Source organism: Cyprinus carpio, chromosome A8 (assembly GCF_018340385.1).
Source record: "Cyprinus carpio isolate SPL01 chromosome A8, ASM1834038v1, whole genome shotgun sequence".
NCBI classification, from domain to species: Eukaryota; Metazoa; Chordata; class Actinopteri; order Cypriniformes; family Cyprinidae; genus Cyprinus; species Cyprinus carpio.
Window position 1 is genome coordinate 24341199 of NC_056579.1, and position 21709 is coordinate 24362907.

General features: G+C 35.8%; 1 protein-coding gene across 1 annotated transcript in view; it reads left to right on the plus strand.

The window, feature by feature from the left end:
* Nucleotides 1-21709, plus strand: part of LOC109094977 (mechanistic target of rapamycin kinase) — a 170037-nt gene that overhangs the window by 57349 nt on the left and 90979 nt on the right. The window contains 1 exon segment of the mRNA XM_042761448.1: nucleotides 16734-16809. Coding sequence (XP_042617382.1) covers nucleotides 16734-16809 — 76 coding nt within the window.

A 21709-nucleotide genomic window follows, 5' to 3' on the forward strand; every position in this document is an offset into this window, starting at 1 on the left:
TCCCTAACAGATATCTTCACAACACCTCGCTGAGCCAGGCACAGCCAGCCAGTCGTCCCCACATGTCTCAAATTCATAACAATCATACTGGTACCAAAGAAATCACCTGTGTCCTGTCTAAATGACTGCCGTTCCATAGCACTAACTCCAATCATGATGAAGTGCTTTGAGAGGTTAGTCATGCACAACATCAAAACCAGTCTCTCCAACACACTCGATCCGCTCCAGTTTGCATACTGTCCTAAACGCTTTACAGACAATGCAATTTCCTCCACCTGGCTTTTAACCATCTAGAAAATAAAGACTCCAGCTCAGCATTCAACACAAAAATCCCACAACAGCATATTAATAAACTAAACCTACTGAGCCTTAACAATTCCCTCTGTAATTGGATCCTGGACTTTCTAACTGGAAGACCTCAGTCAGTCCGTGTTGGCCACAACACCTCGAATACTACCACACTTAGCATAGGTGCCCCACAAGGCTGTGTGTTCAGCCCGCTGCTCTTCACGCTGCTGACCCACGACTGCACTGCCAAGTTCAGCTCCAGCCACATCATCAAGTTTGCGGATGACTCAGCAGTGGTACGTCTCATCAGCAAAAGCGATAAAACGCACTACAAGAGGAAGTGGCAAAGCTGGCTGAATGGTGTGGCACTAACAACCTGTCCCTCAATGTGGGGAAGACAAAAGAGGTTGTGATAGACTTCAGGAGAAACTCCGTTGACCAACCCCCACTGACCATCGACAGCTCGACTGTGGAGAGAGTCAGCAGCACTAAATTCCTGAGGTGCACCTCACAGAGGATCTCCCCTGGACCACCAACACCGTGTCACACTCCAAGCAGGCACAACAGCATCTGCACTTTCTCCACCAACTGAAAAGTGCAAGTCTTCCTCCACCCATCCTCACCACATTCTACAGGGGCACCATTGAAAGTGTGCTGAACAGCTGCATCACTGTCTGGTACGGGAACTGTAGTGCAGCAGACCCTCCAGCGGACAGTAAACACAGCTGCAAAGATCATCAGTGCCCCTTTCCCCTTCATCCTGGACATTTTCCTCACACGATGCTCCAGCAAAATCAACAGTATCGTGAAGGACCCCACCCATCCCTCCCAGTCTCTTCCAGTTCCTACCATCAGGAAGATGGTAGAGCCCGCTCTGCCAGACTGCTCAACAGCTTTTTCCCCCAGGCTGTGAGAGCCCTGAACTCAAATCAACCTGCCCTCTTTTGAAACCCCACACAACCTCCTACATCCTGAAACATGGACCATCTCACCTCCTCCACCCCCCAACCTTACCACATCACAGAAAAAAAACTGTCTGAAACTTTCTTTTTTTTGGTGCAATTCGAAGTGTGCCACACACAGGTGAGTGGGCCTGTACAAACCACCTGTAGTAACACACTCTCCTCTATGCACACTAGACACTTTCACACATACTACTGTGTGTACATAATCCCACAAAAGTTATATGTGTATGTTTACATGCTCATGCACTACAAATCATCTTGCACTGTTCCCCAGCCAGCTGCTTGACTTACAATGTTTCTGTTTGCACATGTACGGTATTATGTAAAGCATTCGTATAATTTGTATTTTTTTTAGTTTATGTATAGGTAAACATTTATATATAGTATATTTATAGTAAAAATCTGTCAGTAGGTTAGTTGTGTATAGGTACAGTATTTATGTGAAGCAATCATATAGTTTGTATTTTTTTGTATATGTATAGGTAAACATTTATTTATATATATATATATATATATATATATATATATATATATATATATATATATATATATATATATAATATAGTCAAAATCTGTCAGTAGATTAGTTGTGTATAGGTTTATACTGTTTTACTTCAATGTCTGTATTTATGCAGCACCATGGTGCTGTGAGGCTGTATGTCCACACATGTAGCGGAATGACAATAAAGCTCAACTTGAACTTGATTACCAAATGCGTGACATAAACAGACTGAAGACATTGACGTCATATCGCCTGTCGCTGTGTCTTGCTTATTTCCAAACATCATGCAATGATTTATTTTCGCTGTCGCACATCTGTGAGTATTTTACAATGAATGAATCAAGATTATTATCTTCACATCCTCTGCCAGACATGCTCTGACTGACCCTCAGCATTTAACTGTCATGTGTGTTTGTATACTGATTCGAAGAGTGAGGTTTGCGCCCGTTCTCAGTTGTCAAAATTTTCTGTCAAAACCTCATTGATTATGGGGTTATTTATTATTATTAGGGCTGCACAATTAATCAAATTTCTAATTGCAATTACAATTATGGATGCCACAATTACGTAATCGTTCAAAGCGGCAATTAATCATTGTTAAAAATTGTCGCAATTATTCTGCATGCTTAAGATGCGTTTTTTTTTTCTACGTTATCTTAAAGGTTTTTCCATTGTTTAATTTTAGTTTTAGTATAACATTATAATACCATTCATATTTTTTTATATATATTTTTTGTTATAATTTAAAGAAGAAACCAATCCGATGTATAGTTGACATTTGAGGCTAAATACTATGGAAAAGCACTAAAAGGTTTTCAGTTAGTGTTTTTAGCTTGTTTATTTTCATAAAAAAATACGGCATGCAGTTGCATCAAATAATGGTATAAACATCATTCAATGTAAATTGTGATAATTGTATGTAACAATCGCAATTACAATTTCAAGTGAATAAATTATGTTTGTCATAATCGCACAGCCCTAATTATTATTATTAGGGGACAAGCAATTATTTTTTTTTTTCTTCTTCCTCTGCAAGTCTATGGCAGCTCATAGAACCGCTTGTGGGAAAGTTGTGAAATTTGGCACACTGATAGAGGACAGTGAGAAAAGTCACCAGAGCAAATTTGGAGTCTCTAACTCAAACTCTCTAGCACTTGTCCAAAGTTGCACTCATGTTTATGCTAATAACCTTTGAACCATAAGCCAGAAAATGAAAATTCTCAAAAATCACAAGGTTTTGTTTTTTCGCTTTTTAATTGTTCGTAAAACCTACTTTTTCAAACTCGTCCTAGGCCGTGGCACCGATTGTCACGAAAATTTAGGGTTGGGCGATGTATCGCATGTGATTGTAGGCAATTCATCTGCGATAATGAACGTGATATTGCGTAGCTTGTCAGTGATCTACGGCACTGTATATTAAATGTCGCTCCATTTGAAAGCAGGTGATGGTGATTTAGCGGTAATCACGGAACCAGATTTACTGACTAGATGCGCATGATCATATCGTTCGATATATCGCACAGCCCTACGAAAATTTAACCAGATTATCTTCAGACAACCGTTCCTGAATAACATGCAAAAGAATTATAGGAAAAGCACGCAAAAATGCATGTGAGGCTATATCTCCTATATCTTTGGGTTCAGCGCCATCTTGTGGTCAAAAGTGGCATATTGAGACCAAACTTGGTGTGTGTTATAACAAGCATACCTGATACTGCAGAGTTTTTGGGCGTCGGCCATTTTGAAATTTGTCATAAAGTTACAAAACTCGGTAAGCATCTTTGACACCATGCCCTGATGTTACTCAAAAAGTTTGGGTTCAGCGCCATCTTGTGGTCAAAAGTTATAATGAAATTTATAAAAATGCTAATAACTTTTGCTTACATTAGCCTATTGTAATGGGACTGATGTTGATATATTCCTTGGATCATGCTGAGAACATCTATACCAATTTTTGCCATAATTGACTGAACCTCCTGTCCACCATTTTGATGTATGTTGAAAACATACTTTTTCGAACTCCTAGACCGTCAGTCCGATTTTCAATAAATTTGACTTGGATCATCTTCAGACCATGCTGGCAAAAGTTATGGATTTTGTGTCGATATAAGAAATTGTTCTCGTTTAGCACATCACTGAATTTGCTGGAAAGATGCCAAACTACATCTGAGGGCTGTATCTCTGCAACGCTGTGACATATTTACATCAAAGTATATATGTGCCATTGTCACCTCAAACTGATCACGCCACATCAATTTGGTAACAGCACCACCTATTGGTCAAGAATAGTAAACCATTCATTAACTATTAATTATTAAATTTCCAAAAATGCTAATAACTTTTGATTGCATTAGCCTATCGTAATGAAACTGGTGTCAAAATATTCCTTGGGTCATGCTGACAAAATAGACACCAATTTTTGCTTAGCCATTCTGAGCTTCCTGTTCGCCATTTTGATGTATGTTGAAAACGTACTTATTCGAACTCCTCCTCGACTGTTGGTCCAATTTTCACTAAAATCGAGTCAGATGATTTTCTGACTGTGATGACAAAACGTTATGGAGTTCATGTCTATAAGCAAAACCATTTTCGTACAGCGCTGCTACAAATTTTAGACACAGTGCCAAACTGCATCTGAGGCTGTATCTCTGCAAATATTTGACATATTGATACCAAACTTTGTATGTGCCATTATCACCTAACCCTGACCATGCCACATTCATTTGGTAACAGCGCCACCTATTGGTTAAGACTAATAAACCATTCATTAACCTTTAATTATTAAATTTCCAAAAATGCTAATAACTTTTGATTGCATTAGCCTATTCTAATGAAACTGGTATGAAAATATTCCTTGGGTCATGGTGACAACATAGATACTAGTTTTGCCGTAGTCTGCCGAACTTCCTGTCTGCCATTTTGATTTATGTTGAAAACCTACCTTTTTTTAACTTCTACTCAACCGTTGGTTAGATTTTCACCAAAATCAAGTCAGACAATCTTCAGACTGTGGTGACAAAAAGTTATGGATTTCATGTTGATAAACAAAACCGTTTTTGTATAGCGCCGCTAAAAATTTTAGGCATAGTACCAAACTGCATCTGAGGCTGTATCTCTGCAAAGATTTGACATATTGACACCAAACTTTGTATGTGCCATTGTCACCTCACGCTGACAATGCCACATTAATCTGGTAACAGCACCACCTATTGGTCAAAAGTGATAAACCAAGAAATCATATTACTAGTGGTTGTATTTATGTTTTTTCAGCCATCTTGACTAAAATAATCTTAAAATGGTTTTAATTACTCATTCCTGCAGTTGGTCTGAGGCTTGCTTCTGTAGTGCTTGGCCAAGTTATATTATTGTATAACTAGTAAAGTACTGTCTATAGACTTTGTGTGTCGGAGACACAAGTGCGCAGCCATCTTTGGAATTTTGTCTTTGAACTTCTGTTTTTGCGGTACCTCTGTAACATCAATGCCGAAGTGGATTTGCTAATTGTAGAGTTAACAAAAGTGATCATGAGCATTGTAATGTTTGAAGTGGATGTCATAACAAATGTCAGTAGACTGGGAAGCTTTTAAAACAAGCGGTTCATTCATAAATTTGTATGAGCTTAGCTTCACACTGTGAAAATGCAGACTGGAAGACAGAAGACAATGCGCACAGTGCTGAAAGGGAGCTACATAAGGAACATATTGACATAGAGCAAGTTTTAGGGCCAGACAATATATAATAATGGTGTAAATGATTAACTGTAATTCAGATATATAAACATAAGTTGGTTTTAAGTGAGAACAATTAGTTTTTAATGAAAATATGATTTGTTTGACCATTTCTATCCACGTTTCCAGTAGATGCTTTATTACAATGAACTAGTATAATAGAGCTTACATAATCTTATGTAACACAATATCACTTCTTCCAGTGGTGTTTGTGGTCAGACCACAAGGAGATCCACAAGTACCTTGTGTCAGGAATACCACATGTTGGAAAAATAGCACCAGACTCTAAGTAATCAAATGGAAACTATTGTCTAAGCTGTATGTCAAGCGCTTCATGAATATTATTAGAGGAATGAAGTGATTGGCAACAAGTTTTGGGTCCACCCTATTTCAATTATATAATCTCAACTGAGCTGAGGTGTTGTCTGAGGTGTTGTCTGAGCTGAATTGGGAAGTAATGGCTTAATCTTTTATCATGTGCCATGAGGGGAGGAAATGGGAAAAATTTAAACATCTGGATTGTTTTCATTCATTGCACTGTAGGTTAACTCTTATATTTTTTTCTGTCTCTGAAAGCTTGGATTCCAGGAGAAAGTTTGTCACAAGTAGACTATTTCATCAAACAAATGAAAAAGCTGAACACCGCAGTGCTCTTTTACAGTATAGTTTTGACATATTTTTACCCCTAATGCTGGTCATCCTAGCCATAATATAGTCATCACGATGGACAACTACTGTACTGATTAACATTTCATATACTGCAAACTTGTGTGCTTTCCTCCAGCTGTGGCAGCTCTGGTTCTGTGTCAGACATGGACATGAAATTTGTTTGTCCACTGTCTTTTTTGATGGTGTCGTCATAGTTATCCACACTTTTTTTTTTTTTTTTTTGCAGTGATGCAGAAAGTATGCAGTTCTTATAAAACTAACCAGTTATTTAATGAGAAATAAATACCTCGGACACAACAACAACAACAAAAAAAACTAATCCAGATTATTCCAGATATTACAAATCCACCCAAATTTGTTATTGTTGGAGTGATGCCATGCAGGCATTCATTCAGCTAAATAAGGTTTTTAATTTGTTTGTTTGTTTGTTTGTTTGTTTGTTTTTGCCCGATTTGACCTCTGAGGAGAAGACTTTTCAAAAGGGAAATGTGAAATATCTACTGCATTAAAACATAGGTGTCCTTTCTTTAAAACATCATCTGTGAGTGCAGATACTTTACAGTTATGACCTCAGTGTCGCTGTGTATGATAGGGATTTATGATTGGAAGTGTTGAAATAAACAGCTGAACATTTGTTGTTGGACTTTAATACCTATGCTAAGTTTTTTTTTTTTTTTATTTGTGGTGTATAAGCTGATTGAAAATGATGATTGAAAATTCCATTCAAGTGTTTCTTTGCCAAAAGTGCAGAAGAAACAATGTTTTGTCAAAAAAGAAACATAGCTGAATGTTGGATGCCCCTAATATTGAATATTTAACTCCCTAAATGTACTTATTGTTGACTTCAAAAAAAAAAAAAAAAAAATGTCTTGAATCGCTTAAAATTGCTAGCCTCAATAGTACTGTCCTGAGCCACTTTGAATCCGGTGTGCAGAGCTTTAACCAGATGCCTTCCAGCTTGCTACTTCTAGAAACTGCATGGTAGCTTACACAAAGACATTCTTGGAGCTACTGTTTTCTCTAGACTGACCTCTTTCTCATTTTTTAGCAGTCCTTTCATTTAATGCCAGCTGACCTGAGCAGGTAATTGTGCTCTGTCTCGAACTAATCGAGCATGTAATGGTTTGAATGTTCTGTTTTTTGAACCCGAGACTTTACAGTTTCTCAGAGAGCTGCCAACCAAAAAAATAAAAAATAATAATAATAATAATAATAATAAATTGCTCGTCACATTTAACTAAAGTTTTAACACAACACATTGTTGTAGGCATGCCAGTTTTTTTTTGTACCATACAGCAAATATGGACAATCTGCATTCCACATTTCTGCAACACAAAAACATGCAGTTTTGATTTTTGTATTCACTGAATTTAGCCAAACTTTTGCAAGAACAGTAATCAGCAAGAAACAATGGCTGCATCCGAAAACCTAGGCAGCTGACTCGCTGCCTTATCGTTTTTGCATGATGGCACCTCATGAAACTGATTTCGGACAGGCTTCTGAGGCAGCGTAATGGTTTAATGATCTACAACAAAAAAAGAATGAATTTTGGTGATAAATAAACAAATATTTAATAAAAAAAAAATAAATCACTAAAAATAACATCAAAAAAAAAAAAAAAAAGTCAGAAATAAACAATAAAATCACACAAAAACTGGCCACCAAACGCAACTTTATTTTTTAGCTCAACCATCACGGAATGGAACGCACAGGATTGTGGGATATCTAAGGCAGCGAAGGATGCTATGCTGCCTTCAAAAATCAATCAGATGAAGGCATATCATGAGACATGAAGTGAAGCTAACTTTGTATTCGGACCTGCCTTGATGCCTTTCTACCTTGGAATGCATCATCCGAAGGCAGGATTTTAGAGCTTTCGGATGCAGCCGATATTTCAAATATGTGACCCTGGACTATGAAACCAGTCATAAGTAGCATGGGTATATTTGTAGCAATAGCCAAAAATACATTGTATGGGTCAAAATTATCGATTTTCCTTTTATGCCAAAAATCATTAGGATATTAAGTAAAGATCATGTTCCATGAAGACATTTGGTAAATTTCCTTCCATAAATGTATCAAAACTCAAACCAATTTTTGATAGGTAATATGTATTGCTAAGGACTTAATTTGGACAGTTTTAAAGGCGATTTTCTCAATATTTGGATTTTTTTTTGCACCCTCAGATTCCAGATTTTCAAATAGTTGTATCTCGGCCATATATTGTCCTATCCTAACAAACCATACGTAAATAGAAAGTCTGTTTATTCAGCTTTCAGATGAAATCAATTTCGAAAAAGTGACCCTTATGACTGGTTTTGTGGTCCACGGTCACATATATGCTCTTTAACATTCTATTCATCAAAGAACCCTGGAAAAATACATCACGGTTTCTACAAAAAAAAATATATATATATATATTAAGCAGCAATATTGGTACAGTACTACTGTTATACTAGAGTTTTGATCGAATAAATACAGGGTTTGTGAACATAAGAGACTACTTTTAGAAACATGTAAAAAAAAAAAAAAACAATTGAGCGAAGTAAACAGAAATATCTTATCATCCTTTTTATTTGCATTAAAAGCTGTTTTTAGCCTGACAATGGAAAACAAAACCATACCTGCACCGGCCGGACCGGATCAGCACGGAATGGAACAATTTGGAAGCATTGAGGATGGTTTGGCCCGATTGTAGAAAAGCATCTTTGATGAGCTAGAGAGAAACTAGCCAGACGACAAACAAATTACCAATCCTGAGTGGCGACATCACTTCACGTATTCTACTAGCATGGGTCAGCAGGGTTAGCCAAAAGCACCTAATTTAGTATAATAGGTTTATTGTAGACTTAAAATGGTTTTGAAAGTGTTTGAGCTGAAAGCAGAACCAAATCAGTGTTTTGATTAACTACAGCAATGAGTCAGATTTATTGACATGAGAAAACTACATCCATGTCAGGAAAGGCTAGCTTTTGACCAAAATCTGTTGGTTTATAAATGCACTTTTCGCCTTACCCTTACCCATACACGTGTACATTACATTTCAGGAGACTTCGTGTTGACAGGTGAAGAAATTTCATAATGTTGCAGTTTGACATTGCAAAATTAACTGCAGAAAATAATCCAGTATGGTAGGCCCCTTGTAGTGCTTTGATATCCCTAAGATAACCAATATCAGGCTTTTACAAAGAGAATGAGAGATTTTAATAATAATTAATTAATAAGATAGCTTGGAATTTCATCTAAGAGAAGTTAAACCCCTTATGTTCACAGAACTTCTCCTGTCTGTAAGCTCTTCATTTAGGCAGGGGTTTAAGTTTCTGAATTAAGTAAATTTATTTCATGTGGCATTGTCTTACATGTCAAGAACCAAACACTTCTGTTCCATGATGGCTTTATGGTTGTGGTTCCAGTTTTTAATGAGTTGCAGATCTGCAAAAAATTTGATTGGTTTCTTTGATTATGGAAGAGCATTTCTAGACTTACATAATGAAAAGTGTTAAGAGACAGAGGACTATAAAGCTGGAACAGTGACATTTTTTAGATCAGGGAACATATTCATTAAGAGTTTTCCCTCAATAAACTCCTAATTACTGCTTATTGAGAGTAAGGTATTTGTGTAAAAAAAAAAAAAAAACTACAAAGGTGGTGTGTATGCGCGACTGAAGTAGAGAGGTTTAGCCAAAGGCGTTTGAGTTACTAATCAACATTTAAACTGGTAAAAAATATTTATTTAATGTCTGTTATATTTCATCGACAGCAATGTAAATTTTTATAAACATCCGTTTGGTCGTTAACCTTTAAATGCATCATTATGCAGAAAATATGAGCAGAGTTTTCTGCATGAAGACCTGCTGCTAACAGATCAACGTACTTCTTTTCTCTCTGAAATGGTAGGAAGTTAAATGAAATGAAATGTGGAGGATATAAACTGTGACAAGATGATTGACAGGCCAGTTTACATTGACAGGATGCGTGTACCTATGCGACAGAGCGTCTGTTAAAGACGCAATTGTATGATGTGATAGTATGTCTCAAAGCTTGCCTATTCATCTACTACACACTCAAAATTCACCAAATTCCCTCAACAAAAAAGTACAAACAATAAACTAAAAAAAAGCACCTGGACCCCGGTGCACTGAATGCTCTTTGCTTGCATGTGTCAATGTTTATGAATAGATTAAATGAAACAGGACAAATTTAATCTTTACAAACAAAAAACCATTATAAACAACTAAACGCCAATAATCAACGAAAGATCACTGTTTTTCAATGGAAAGCTTATAAGGAATGTATTTGCTAAATTTGTGTAAACAGTACACATCTAAACATGCATAATCAAGATGCAGTACATATCAGATTTGTCGTAATTACGAGTCATAGCTGTAAATCCCAGTTTAGTTAGAAAGGTAAGGGTCCACTGAATGACATCCCAAAGAGCACTTTTAGTCCAACGAACCAATAATGTTGTAATATGGATGGTAATTCCTTTGTTTACGTCTCATTTCTTTGGGACAGTATTGTTTGTATCCGTTACGGAATAACTTGCGCAAAAAAAAAAAAAAAAAAATGCGTCTTTGGTAGTAAAAAAAAAAAAAAAAAAAAAGCATGCTTTTGTAGCATACGGTGTCACAAACAGAATGAGACCATCCACTAAAAACAAGTCAAAGATACGCGGAATATTGTATATTTGAATTCTGCTGCTCGTGACACACGCTTTGGCACACATGTCATCTGATGGGGGCGTAACTTAGTGATCAGCTTTTTGTACAAATAATTATTTTCTTTTTTTTTTTCGACAAAATTTTCATATATGTGTGTGTTTTGTGGGAAATGTGGCTGTATCTGCATGATTACTATCTCTATGAGCATACATTAGCGTGTGATTAGTGTTTGTATGCCAGCTGTCAGTGTGAATGCGGTCTATATGAATAGAGTGTGATTATTGACTATATGGTGCATCTGTATGATTACCATCTGTATTACTGCCAATCAGCATGTGATTACTGACTGTTTGAGTATCAGTGTGTGAGTCTATCAGTGTGCTTCTTGCGCGTCAAGTACACACATTTCTTCTTCTCTTGGTTTTAATGGCGATGAATGTCGTCGTTTTTATTTTAATGGCAGTTGGCAAATCTACTGGAACGCGAATACAGTCACCTACTGCACCTCATTGGAATGACAGCAGAAGTAAAATAAGGATCGGGTTTAGGAGAGCAGATACCGATCAGTTAAAAAAAACACTTGATCGGCCCCAATCCCAATCCTTGAGATAGGCTTGGGACATCCTTAGCGCATTTATTTATTATTCAAACTTATGGAAACTGACTTATGGAAACTCATCCTATGACTTTATCTAGTGGACAACCTTAGTAATACAGCCTTGGTATTATCTCTCAGTTGAAATGGCAGACGACTTATAATTTGTGATTAGTCTCCAGAGCATCAGAATTAATTAATGAAATTAAGAATTTTTCCATGTTTCACCAAGTTTTTTGAATACATTGTGGGGTCGCTGTAGAGCCACCCTGCCATGCTTGTGTCTCAGCTTTAGCCCATCCCCCTAATGGCCAACAAAACAGGGAATCATACATGGTCAGACAGGGATGGATCATACAAGGAAATTTTAAGGAAAACTTTGTTCACTGATATGTTTCATACACTGTCTCACTCTTTTTGCTTAGGTGGTTTTGTATCTCTAAATACTAATTTGCATATGCAGAAACCAAGATCAACATAATATTGACTTTTCAGAGAGTACATTAAGGAGGGAAGAGCAGTACTAGTTGCTGAAAAAGTTCAATAACAACCAGATAAAATGAGTGGTAAATTCTTTGACACAACAAGATTAAAAACTAATATTGTTTAACAATTGGCTCTGAATGTAACATTTACATTTAATCATTTAGCAGATGCTTTTATCCAAAGCAACTTACAAATGAGGACAATAAAAACAATCAAACCAACAAAAAAGCAACAATAATGTAAGTGCTGTGACAAGTCCCAGTTAGTCTAATGCAGTACATGTAGCAAGTTTTTTTTCTTTTATGTAATAAAAAGAATAGAAATATAATAGAAAGAGCCAGTGTTAGAGAGTCAAGTTATTATTATTATTATTATTATTTAATAAATAAAAAGAAGACAAGTAGATAGACAAAAGAATAGAGACTGTTAGAGGGTCATGTTTTTTTTTAATAAATAAAAGAAAAAAAGTAGATAGAATAGAAATAGAATACTGTATATAGTGCTAGTGTTAGAGGATCATGTGTAGATGTAAGAGATGTGTGTTTAGCTATTTCTTGAAGATGGCTAAAGACTCCGATCGAGTTTGTCAGGTCATTCCACCAGCAGGGAACAGTTAAGGTGAAAGTGATTTTGTGACTCTTTGGGATGCCACTATAATGTTCCATTCACTTGCAGAACGCAAGTGTCTGGAGGGCACATACATCCAATGTAGTGAATTTAGTAGGGATGCACCGAAATTTCGGCCACTGAAAATAATCAGCCGGTTTTTGTCTGAAAGAGAAAAATGAATGAAAATATGAGCCAAAAATATATTGCACCGCACTATAGGCAGTGCTCAGTGGAGAGGTTTCACTCTCCTTCTAGCCATCATCACTGCGCGGTGTGACACTCCCCTCAATATTCCAGTCTATGAATGTGTGTTCCGCTGAGTTCCTCACAGCCCATTGCGAACACTCCACTCGTGTACCGCTCATGCTCACCGGAAAATAAAAGTCTACTCAAATAACACGCCAACAGGAAATTTCTATGCAGTATGCTTGTTCCTTTTTGCAATATTGTTTCTTTGCTCTAACATAGCTTATGTGCCCTCCAGTACAGCTGTACTGGGCAACGCTGGTAAAATGACACTACCCTCTCGTGACACTTTGCTCTGATCACATGCTCTGATAATAATAGTTTTGTAGGACTATACATTATTTGGATAAAATAATTGATAAGTTAAAAAGTTGGTTTCACTTTATTTTGATTGTCCCTTTAACAAGTTGCACCTACATTTCTACTAACTCTCATTATAGTACTAGTTCCTGGCTTTCATGGAAGGTCTTATTGTTGATGCCCTTAGCTGGATGGAGAAATTGTGATGAGGTGTTGGGTAGGCTAAATCCACAAGCAGTTCTGTTTTGGCAAGGTTGAGTTGAAGGTGATGGTTCTTCATCCAGAAAGAAATGTCTGTCAGACCAGAGATGCGAGCAGCTACCGTCGGATCATCAGGATGGAATCAGAGGTAAAGTTGAGTGTCAAGATTATAGCAGTGGTGTGAAAAGCCATGTTTCTTAGTTAAAGAGTTTGGTAATGGCATGTAGATAGAGAATAGATATGGTCTAAGAACTGAGCCCTGAGGCACCCCAGTAGCTAAATGTTGCAACTTAGACATCTTACCCCTTCTAGATACCTTGAAAGATCGATCTGAGAAGTATGAGTCCAACCATGTCAAAAGCAGCGGACAGGTCCAGCAAGATAAGTACTGAAGATTTGGAAGCCACTTTTTCCAGTCTTGAGCTTCAACAACGGAGAGTAAGGAAGTCTTGTTTGAATGTCCACTTCTGAAGCCAGACTGGTTGCTGTCCAGTACGTTGTTCTGTCTGAGAAAGGCAGAGACTTGGTTGAACACAACTCATTCAAGTGTTTTTGCAATGAATGGAAGAAGGGATCTGTAGTTTTCTAATGGTGCTTTTCCACTGCATGGTACGGCTCAGTACGGTTCACTTTTGGGGGGGTTTCCACTAGGTACAGCACCTGGTATATGGTACCTGGTACCTGGTACTTTTTTTAGTACCACCTCAGTTGAGGTTCCAAGTGAACCGTACTATTACCAAAAAGTAACGTGTAAACTCTGCTGATCATGGATTGATCGGAGAGAATCACTACCTGCGTCACTGAACTTGCGACACAAACACAACAGAACTGCTAGATTCAAATCAGCACAGCCAGCGAAGGATCGAACAGAACTGTTTTGAATGAGCACACGTTTTTTAACAACCAAAAAAAGTGTCTGTTTCGTTGTCTGTTGAGAAAGTACAGACTTGTTGATAGCAGAGGAGCGGATCCAGCGAAAGCTAAATGGGACGATGCGGAATGAAAACATTTTTCAGGAGTTATGTCAAACAGAGTTTACACATCACTCTTGTAGAGTCTGTAGCCGTGAAATTTAAATTAATCTGAAGACCATCGATACAGAAGAACAGAATTAGAAGTCACAGTAGATGCAGCACTGTAATTACCATTTATAAACAAGCTCAAGTTGGAAAATGTAATTAATATACTTTTTTCCCCCTCTTCTGTTTGACATAACCTTGTTGAAGCCTGTAGGTTCTAATGTACTGTGGGATTTATGTAGACTTAAGCAGCTTCGGTGTGTGCCTTTCCTGTGTATTTATACATTTAATCAAACAGTTGTGTTTAAACTGGTGAAGCCAAATTATTTATCATAGGAAGCAACAGCAGTACTTACTTTCTAGTTTGTTTTTTGTTCTTTCCCATTTTCCCCGCCAAGTGTCAGAACATTTAGTTTGACCTCACCTAGCAAGTATGTTGCCCCCAAGGGATTTTAAAAACCAGGAAAGAGACAGCAACTGTAATGGCTTATGGGAAAAAGTGCAAATGTTCCATTCAAGGTTCTCTCTCGTCATTGCATATGTTACAGACGTCTTAGAGTTCATGGTGGAAAGGGGCCTCCTTGTAACAAATACAGTCATAAATAGAGATGAGCACAAGTACTCAGGTTCTCGAAAGTAGCACCAATGTTTAATTGTAAACTCACAATATTTCAAACTAGGGCTGTCAAATCTAATTATGTAATATGCAAAAGATGACAATTTATCATCAATTGTGAGAGAATCATGATATCTATTCTAAGCAAAAGAAAAGAAAAGTAAAAAAGGATTCTCGAGGTATCCAGAATTTTGCAGCTCTTTTAGTTAGAGATTACTCTCACCGTTGTGCCAACAAATCTTTACAATTCATCTGGTGCAAAATAAAAAGTGATACCAAATTGGTAGGATGTTCAAAAATCCCAGACACATATCCGTCAGACACTAGGTGGTGCTCTGAAATCATAAATGCTAGCAGCAAAAATATTTTTCCCCTGAATCCTCAACTCATAATTTACAAAACATTTATCTTCAATTTCCATTTGCGGCATGAAATTGCTTGCGTTATTTTCGATTTTCTGAAAACCTACTTCTTCAACCTCCTCTTAGGCTGTTTGCCAATCTTCACCAATTTGTGTACAAAGCAGCTATAAATTATACTGGCAAAATTTGTCAAAAAAAAATGCTTATGTAGAATCATTGCAAAGATATTAGCAAATTAAATTGTCCGCCATCACGCATTTTAACGAATGGACCTTTATTTGAACGCCACCAATCAAATTTCAGCATCTTATAAAATTAAATGTGAAACATGGAGAGTCTGGATAATACACGGGTAATGTGTCCCGGCAATTGTTCCTGGATCGTTAGATTACAGTTCATTCACACTGCCAGTGATTTCCCAGAATCTGTGTGTGCGTTTGACACGTAATGTACGTGTCAAAAACGGTAGGCACGCTAACTTTCGCTTAAGCTGATAAACGATCTCCGCTTCAATGCAGGAAGTGAGGAGCTAACTAATCTCTGCTTCATTAGTTTGCACATATTTTTTCGTCATGAACATTGATCTGCCTTCAAAACACCCAGTAAAAGAGTCGCACGATAACGTGTAATGTAAGTCGCGACACACCCTTTACGCCATTGGTTCTGGATTTTGTTTATACAGAGCTCGTTCCGGGACTGAACCCGGCAATGTTACTAGGTTCCCAACCCCGGATCGGTCCCGGGACCTGTTTGTATTCACACAGAAGGCAGTCCGGCAATTTTCCGGCACCAACGTACAGTGTGAAAGGGGCATTAGAAGGTGGCTTGATTAAGCGGTGTATCAAATTTGGTGAGAATCGGCCTGCCACAAGGTGGTGCTATAACATGTTTTTGCTAACGATTCTTACAGAAGACCAACAGTTAAATAAAGTTAAATAAAGCTAAAGATACATACTTCCGAAAGGTACTTGTTTGATTATTCAGTCAACTATTCAGTGAGTCATTGTGTTATAAATGCTGTTTCTTTTTAGTGGTGTTGGTAACATATTTTTTTTTTTTTTTTGGTACAAGTTACAAATATTATTGTTTTATTAATTGGATTTGTTTATTTTTTTATTATTATTATTATTTTTTTGTTTATGGCATAATTTCCTTTCGCTGGGATTCCCTTACCCCTGTAAAAGTAGATGTATTGGCAAGTCCAGCAGTGATAGAAAACAGTCATAGAAAATATACTTACAATACACAAGTGCTTCCAGATGGAAAGTTTTTTAATCGGTCATTAGAAGGATCATAAATATAATAGTAAAATATTCAACGGGCCATTTATTATGCAGATTTACTGGTTAATTGCTCATCTGCTTGGAGACACTACCATTTTTTTAAGTGTTATAAACTTGTAGAATTGTTGTTTGTAGCTACTCAAATTTTCAGAATTAAAAATTTAGAGAGTGCTCTAAAACATTGCATTCTTTCTTTTTAGCATCAATAATAAGCTCCAGCAGCCAGAGGCAGCATCAGGAGTACTGGAGTATGCCATGAAACACTTTGGAGAACTGGTAAGAGCTTTCATCCCTTATTAATCTTTGTCCCATTTATCATGCATTGACTTCATAAGATGAGGTGAATCTCACTAAGCCTGTCAAGAATGGTCTTTTTTCATATATAACCTTAAAAAATATTTAACTTTTTTATTTTATTAATTTATTTATTATTAAATATTGTGATGAGAATTGAGGGGCAAATATACTTGATTGTCATGAAAATAGTATCTGTTTGTCTTGTTCCATCTGAACTTAATCTTGTAATAGCTAAACAAGTATTTTGTAAGCATTTACAAACAAAGAATTCCAGAAATGTTGGGACTAGGGCTGGGCGATATAGCTAAAATAAATTATCACAATGTCATTTTTAATATCTTTCTGTATCGATAATTATTGAATTTTTTTTTATAGGAGCAGCAGAAAAAAGGTTTAAATTTAACCACTGTATTTTTAATTTACCCAATTTACACGGAACAAAATTCAAAACGCAACACTTGTGTTTTTGCCCCCATTTTTCATGAGCTGAACTCAAAGATCTAAGACTTTTTCTATGTACACAAAAGGCCTATTTCTCTCAAATATTGTTCGCAAATATTAATCTGTGTTAGTGAGCACTTCTCCTTTGCCGAGATAATCCATCCACCTCACAGGTGTGGCATATCAAGATGCTGTTTAGACAGTGCTTTAAGTGGGCCTGTACGCAGTACCTGCGTATTTTTGTGGGTACCGGAACTTCTGACATGTTGCCGGTACTCCGAGTAAAAGCGTCAGGGTCTGGGTGATCCCATATATGGATAGAAAGGAAACTATATAAATCACACTACCCAGGCGGGATCACCTCTCATCTTGACCAATCACGTGAATGAATGCAAGCAGAGTGTGTGGGGCAAGAGAGCATGTCAGGGGAGGCGCATAGAGTAGTTGAATAATAATTAGTTATTGATTACTAATTTGAATCAGTACTTTATAACAAAAATAAATTAATATCTTAAAATGAAAAGAAGCAGGCATTTGCGATCACATCATTTTAAACCGGTAAACCCCTGGAAAGTCCAAGGATCCAGTGAACGAATTCAAACAGTAAGATCAAAACAGCGCTAATGCAGAGAAAACACGGCCGATTTCATCAGCGATTGCAGAGAGAATAGTGACTTATGTCCAGATGTCAGTAAAATTATTCTTTTCAGCGTGTATTTGGCTTAAAAGCAAGAGTGTTTTATAATAAGCGCTTATTATGCGGTGGTCAAAGATTTAGCGATTCTGAATGGAGCTGTAAAGGCAGGCGATTTAGTGGTCTTTGGCGTCTCCCTGTGGTCCTGTTTGGTACTGCAACTTGACTTATGCTAATTTGTATTGAAAACTTTTATTTAATCATTTATTGATTGCGGCACTATACATACATTGTGAATTATTAAAAAGTACTTATTTATTTAATATAAATAAATAAATGGTGTTGGGGGGGGGGTTCCACTTCAAGCACTATTTCTGGGAAAAATGTATGTTGAGTTCTCAATCCCAAAGATTAAAGGGAGCATCCAGACATCGTAACAGATGCGAAAGCAAACATCTGTCATAGTATGGGTGCGCAGAAGAGCAAACTGTATAGGTGTCAGGCATATGTGCAAAGGTACCATTGACATAGAGACATATATTGAAATTGTACAGAGACATATAATGCCATCAAGATGACATCTTTTTAATGGGAAGTCCATGGTTAATAGATCTATGCAATGCCAGGTCTCATTCTGCATGTGCTACAACAACGTTATTTGTAGACATGGAGTGAATGAGCTAGATTAGTCCAGATCTGTCTCCCATTGAAAATGTATGACCATCCATGAAAAGGAGAATTGGACAACGACGATCACAGACTGCTCAGCATCTGAAGTCTAGATTAGATGAAAATTTGGTAACACTTTATAATAACATTCAGTTGTAAGACATTTATAAGTGATTAGTTAATGATGCTAATCATTTACAAAATATAATTGTGTTCATAAATGATTAATAAGTGATATGTTAATATTTTTGTTTTGTAGAATGAGTTATAAATCATTTACAAGTGATTAGATGATGATTAACTAATCATTTACAAAACATGACTATATGCTCACAAATGATTAATATGCTAACAATTTACAAATCTGTCATGAGTTATCTTAAAAAATTGCACATCATGAAATAATCAAACATATCTGTAGTAAATGGCTAATAAGTTACTAGTTAATATATTATTAATCACTTATAAATCATTAAAATGACAACATTGTACTATTATCTCAAAGCGTTAAAAATACTTTGTGTCAGGGAAGACATCTGTCTATATCCTCACCAGTCAACCCTTACATTGCAGTACACACTACAAAGTATTCAAAACCTGTTGTGTAAATGCATGAATAAATAATTTACAATGCTTTCTGCATCCCCTATTCTAGTGTAGGCTACTCATCACTTATAAATGTTTTATTCATCATTTGTAGATCTTTTCCCCAGTGTGTACACACACACAACCTGTAACCGGCAGGTTTGTAAAACATTTACAATTGATGAGTAGTTTACACTTTAGAATAGGGGATGCAGAAAGCATTGTAAATGAATTATTCATGCGTTTACACAACAGGTTTCGAATACTTTGTAGAGTGTACTGCAATGTAAGGGCTGACTGGTGAGGGTGTAGGCAGATGTCTTTTCTAACATGTGTGATTTATAACGCTTTGAGATAATAGTACAATGTTGACATTTCAATTATTTATAAGTGAATAATAATATATTAACTAGTAACTATACTGAAAAAAAAATATTCATTGAATTTACTAAAAACAGTAAGATAAGTGGTTGCAATCAATTTATTTTAGCTACATTTAAATAAACAAATTTAGTTAACTAACTTTCAGCATTTTTTATTTTATTTTTTATTTAAATGTAGCTAAAATATATTGTTTGCAACCACTTACCATAAAAAAATTATAATTTTTTATGGTAAGTGGTTGCAAACAATATATAAAAAGGTATAATTTATATAGTATAACCTTTTACTAAGGATCTGTTTAATTATTTCATGATGCTATTTTTTAAGATAACTTATGAGATTTGTAAACCGTTAGCATATTACATAATCATTTGTGAACGTACAGTCATGTTTTGTAAATGATTAGTTAATCATCACCTAATCACTTGTAAATTATTTATAACTTAATCTATAAAACAGATATAAATATTAGCATACAACTTGTTTATCATTTATGAACGCATAGTCATGTTTTGTAAATGATTAGTTCATCATTAACTAATCAATTGCAAATGACTTGTAAATGAATTAACAAAACATACACAAATTGTTAGCATATCACTTATTAATTGCTTATGAATGTTTTGTAAATGATTAGTTCATCATTAACTAATCAATTATAAATGACTTACAACTGAACGTTTATATAAAGTGTTACCGAATATTTTGCTTGCAAAACTTTAACAATTAGTAAACTCAATTCCAAAACAATTAAAAAATCTAATTAAAAGAAAAGTTTGATGTGTCACCATGGTAAGCATGCCTCTGTCCCAACTTTTTTGTAGTGTGATGCAGCCATCAAAATGAAAATTTAGTTGGCCAGTGAAAACATTGTAAACTTTTTCTTTGTATTTCAGTCAATTTAGTAAAGGTTAAATAAAATGAACAAATAACATATTCTTGATTTTATGGCATTTCACAAAACATCCCAACTTTTCTGGAATTGGGGTTGTATGTAACATTTAAAATGTTTGGTTTGTTTTTTCATGTTTTAAAATGTTGAGATGTTTTGATGCAACATACACTGTACTCCTGTTCTCAAAATGTCTCCTGCTGTCCAGACAGATAGTTCAGATAAAATCTATAAACAGAGGACATATCTTGGAAGACATGTTGATAGTTATCCATGTCTTACTCTACATACTCATATAACACATAACTGTGATTCCTAATTGCTTCAACGTAGTTGTGGACCCCTTTAAACAAATTGAACTAATATATGGATGGTCGACTAGACTATACTTATTAGGTTTTTTCTTTTTCTTTTTAAATCAGTAAAGTAACAGTACTGTTACTTTTCGGCCATTTTAAAGCCAACATCATACTTGCAAGTGTACAGTTATGTAGTCAGAATAGAACCAAAATTAATACTTGCTCAAAATATGATGTGCACATGTAACCAAATTCACATTTACAAAAAATGAATTAACATTTAACATACAAAATGTCATGTATGTCTTTGTGTGTTTTGAGACTTTCCTTAAGTCATGTGTGGGTCCATTGTACTTCTTTAGGCAATCAGATTTGAGCTTATCAATCAACCAATCATAACCCACTGAGAGCTTCACCCTGTCAACACACTGGGCACTTCATTTGACAGACACACACACGCTTGTTTTACTATATTAGTAAGGATGAATATATATTTTTTCATATCAGTTTAATTATATTTTCTATCACTTAACCCAACCCTTACTCCTAAACACTAGATTTCAAAAAACAAGATTTAAAGACAAATATGATTAGACTGACTTGTAAACTAGTAAGGTCTGGCTCACTTGTCAGTGCTCTATAGGTTTCACTACTTAGTGAGGACATTTTGGACCTCACAGGTATCAAACGTGTACACACCATTACAAATACAAATCTAAATCAATTCACACATGCATGACAATTTGCAAATACAGACTTAACAATCAGTTCATAAATGTAAAAAAAAATCAGACCTTTTGTTCATACTTGTAGTTTTTGTGAATAGTGTTTTGCATTTGTAAAACATTTGTGACTCATATTTTGAAAAACCTCTTCTCACCAATATAGTATTTTTTAAAAAGTCACAATAGTCAAAATAGTAATATTATTTTTCCACAGACAATATTCTAGATTACAAATAAAACTGTCTATGCA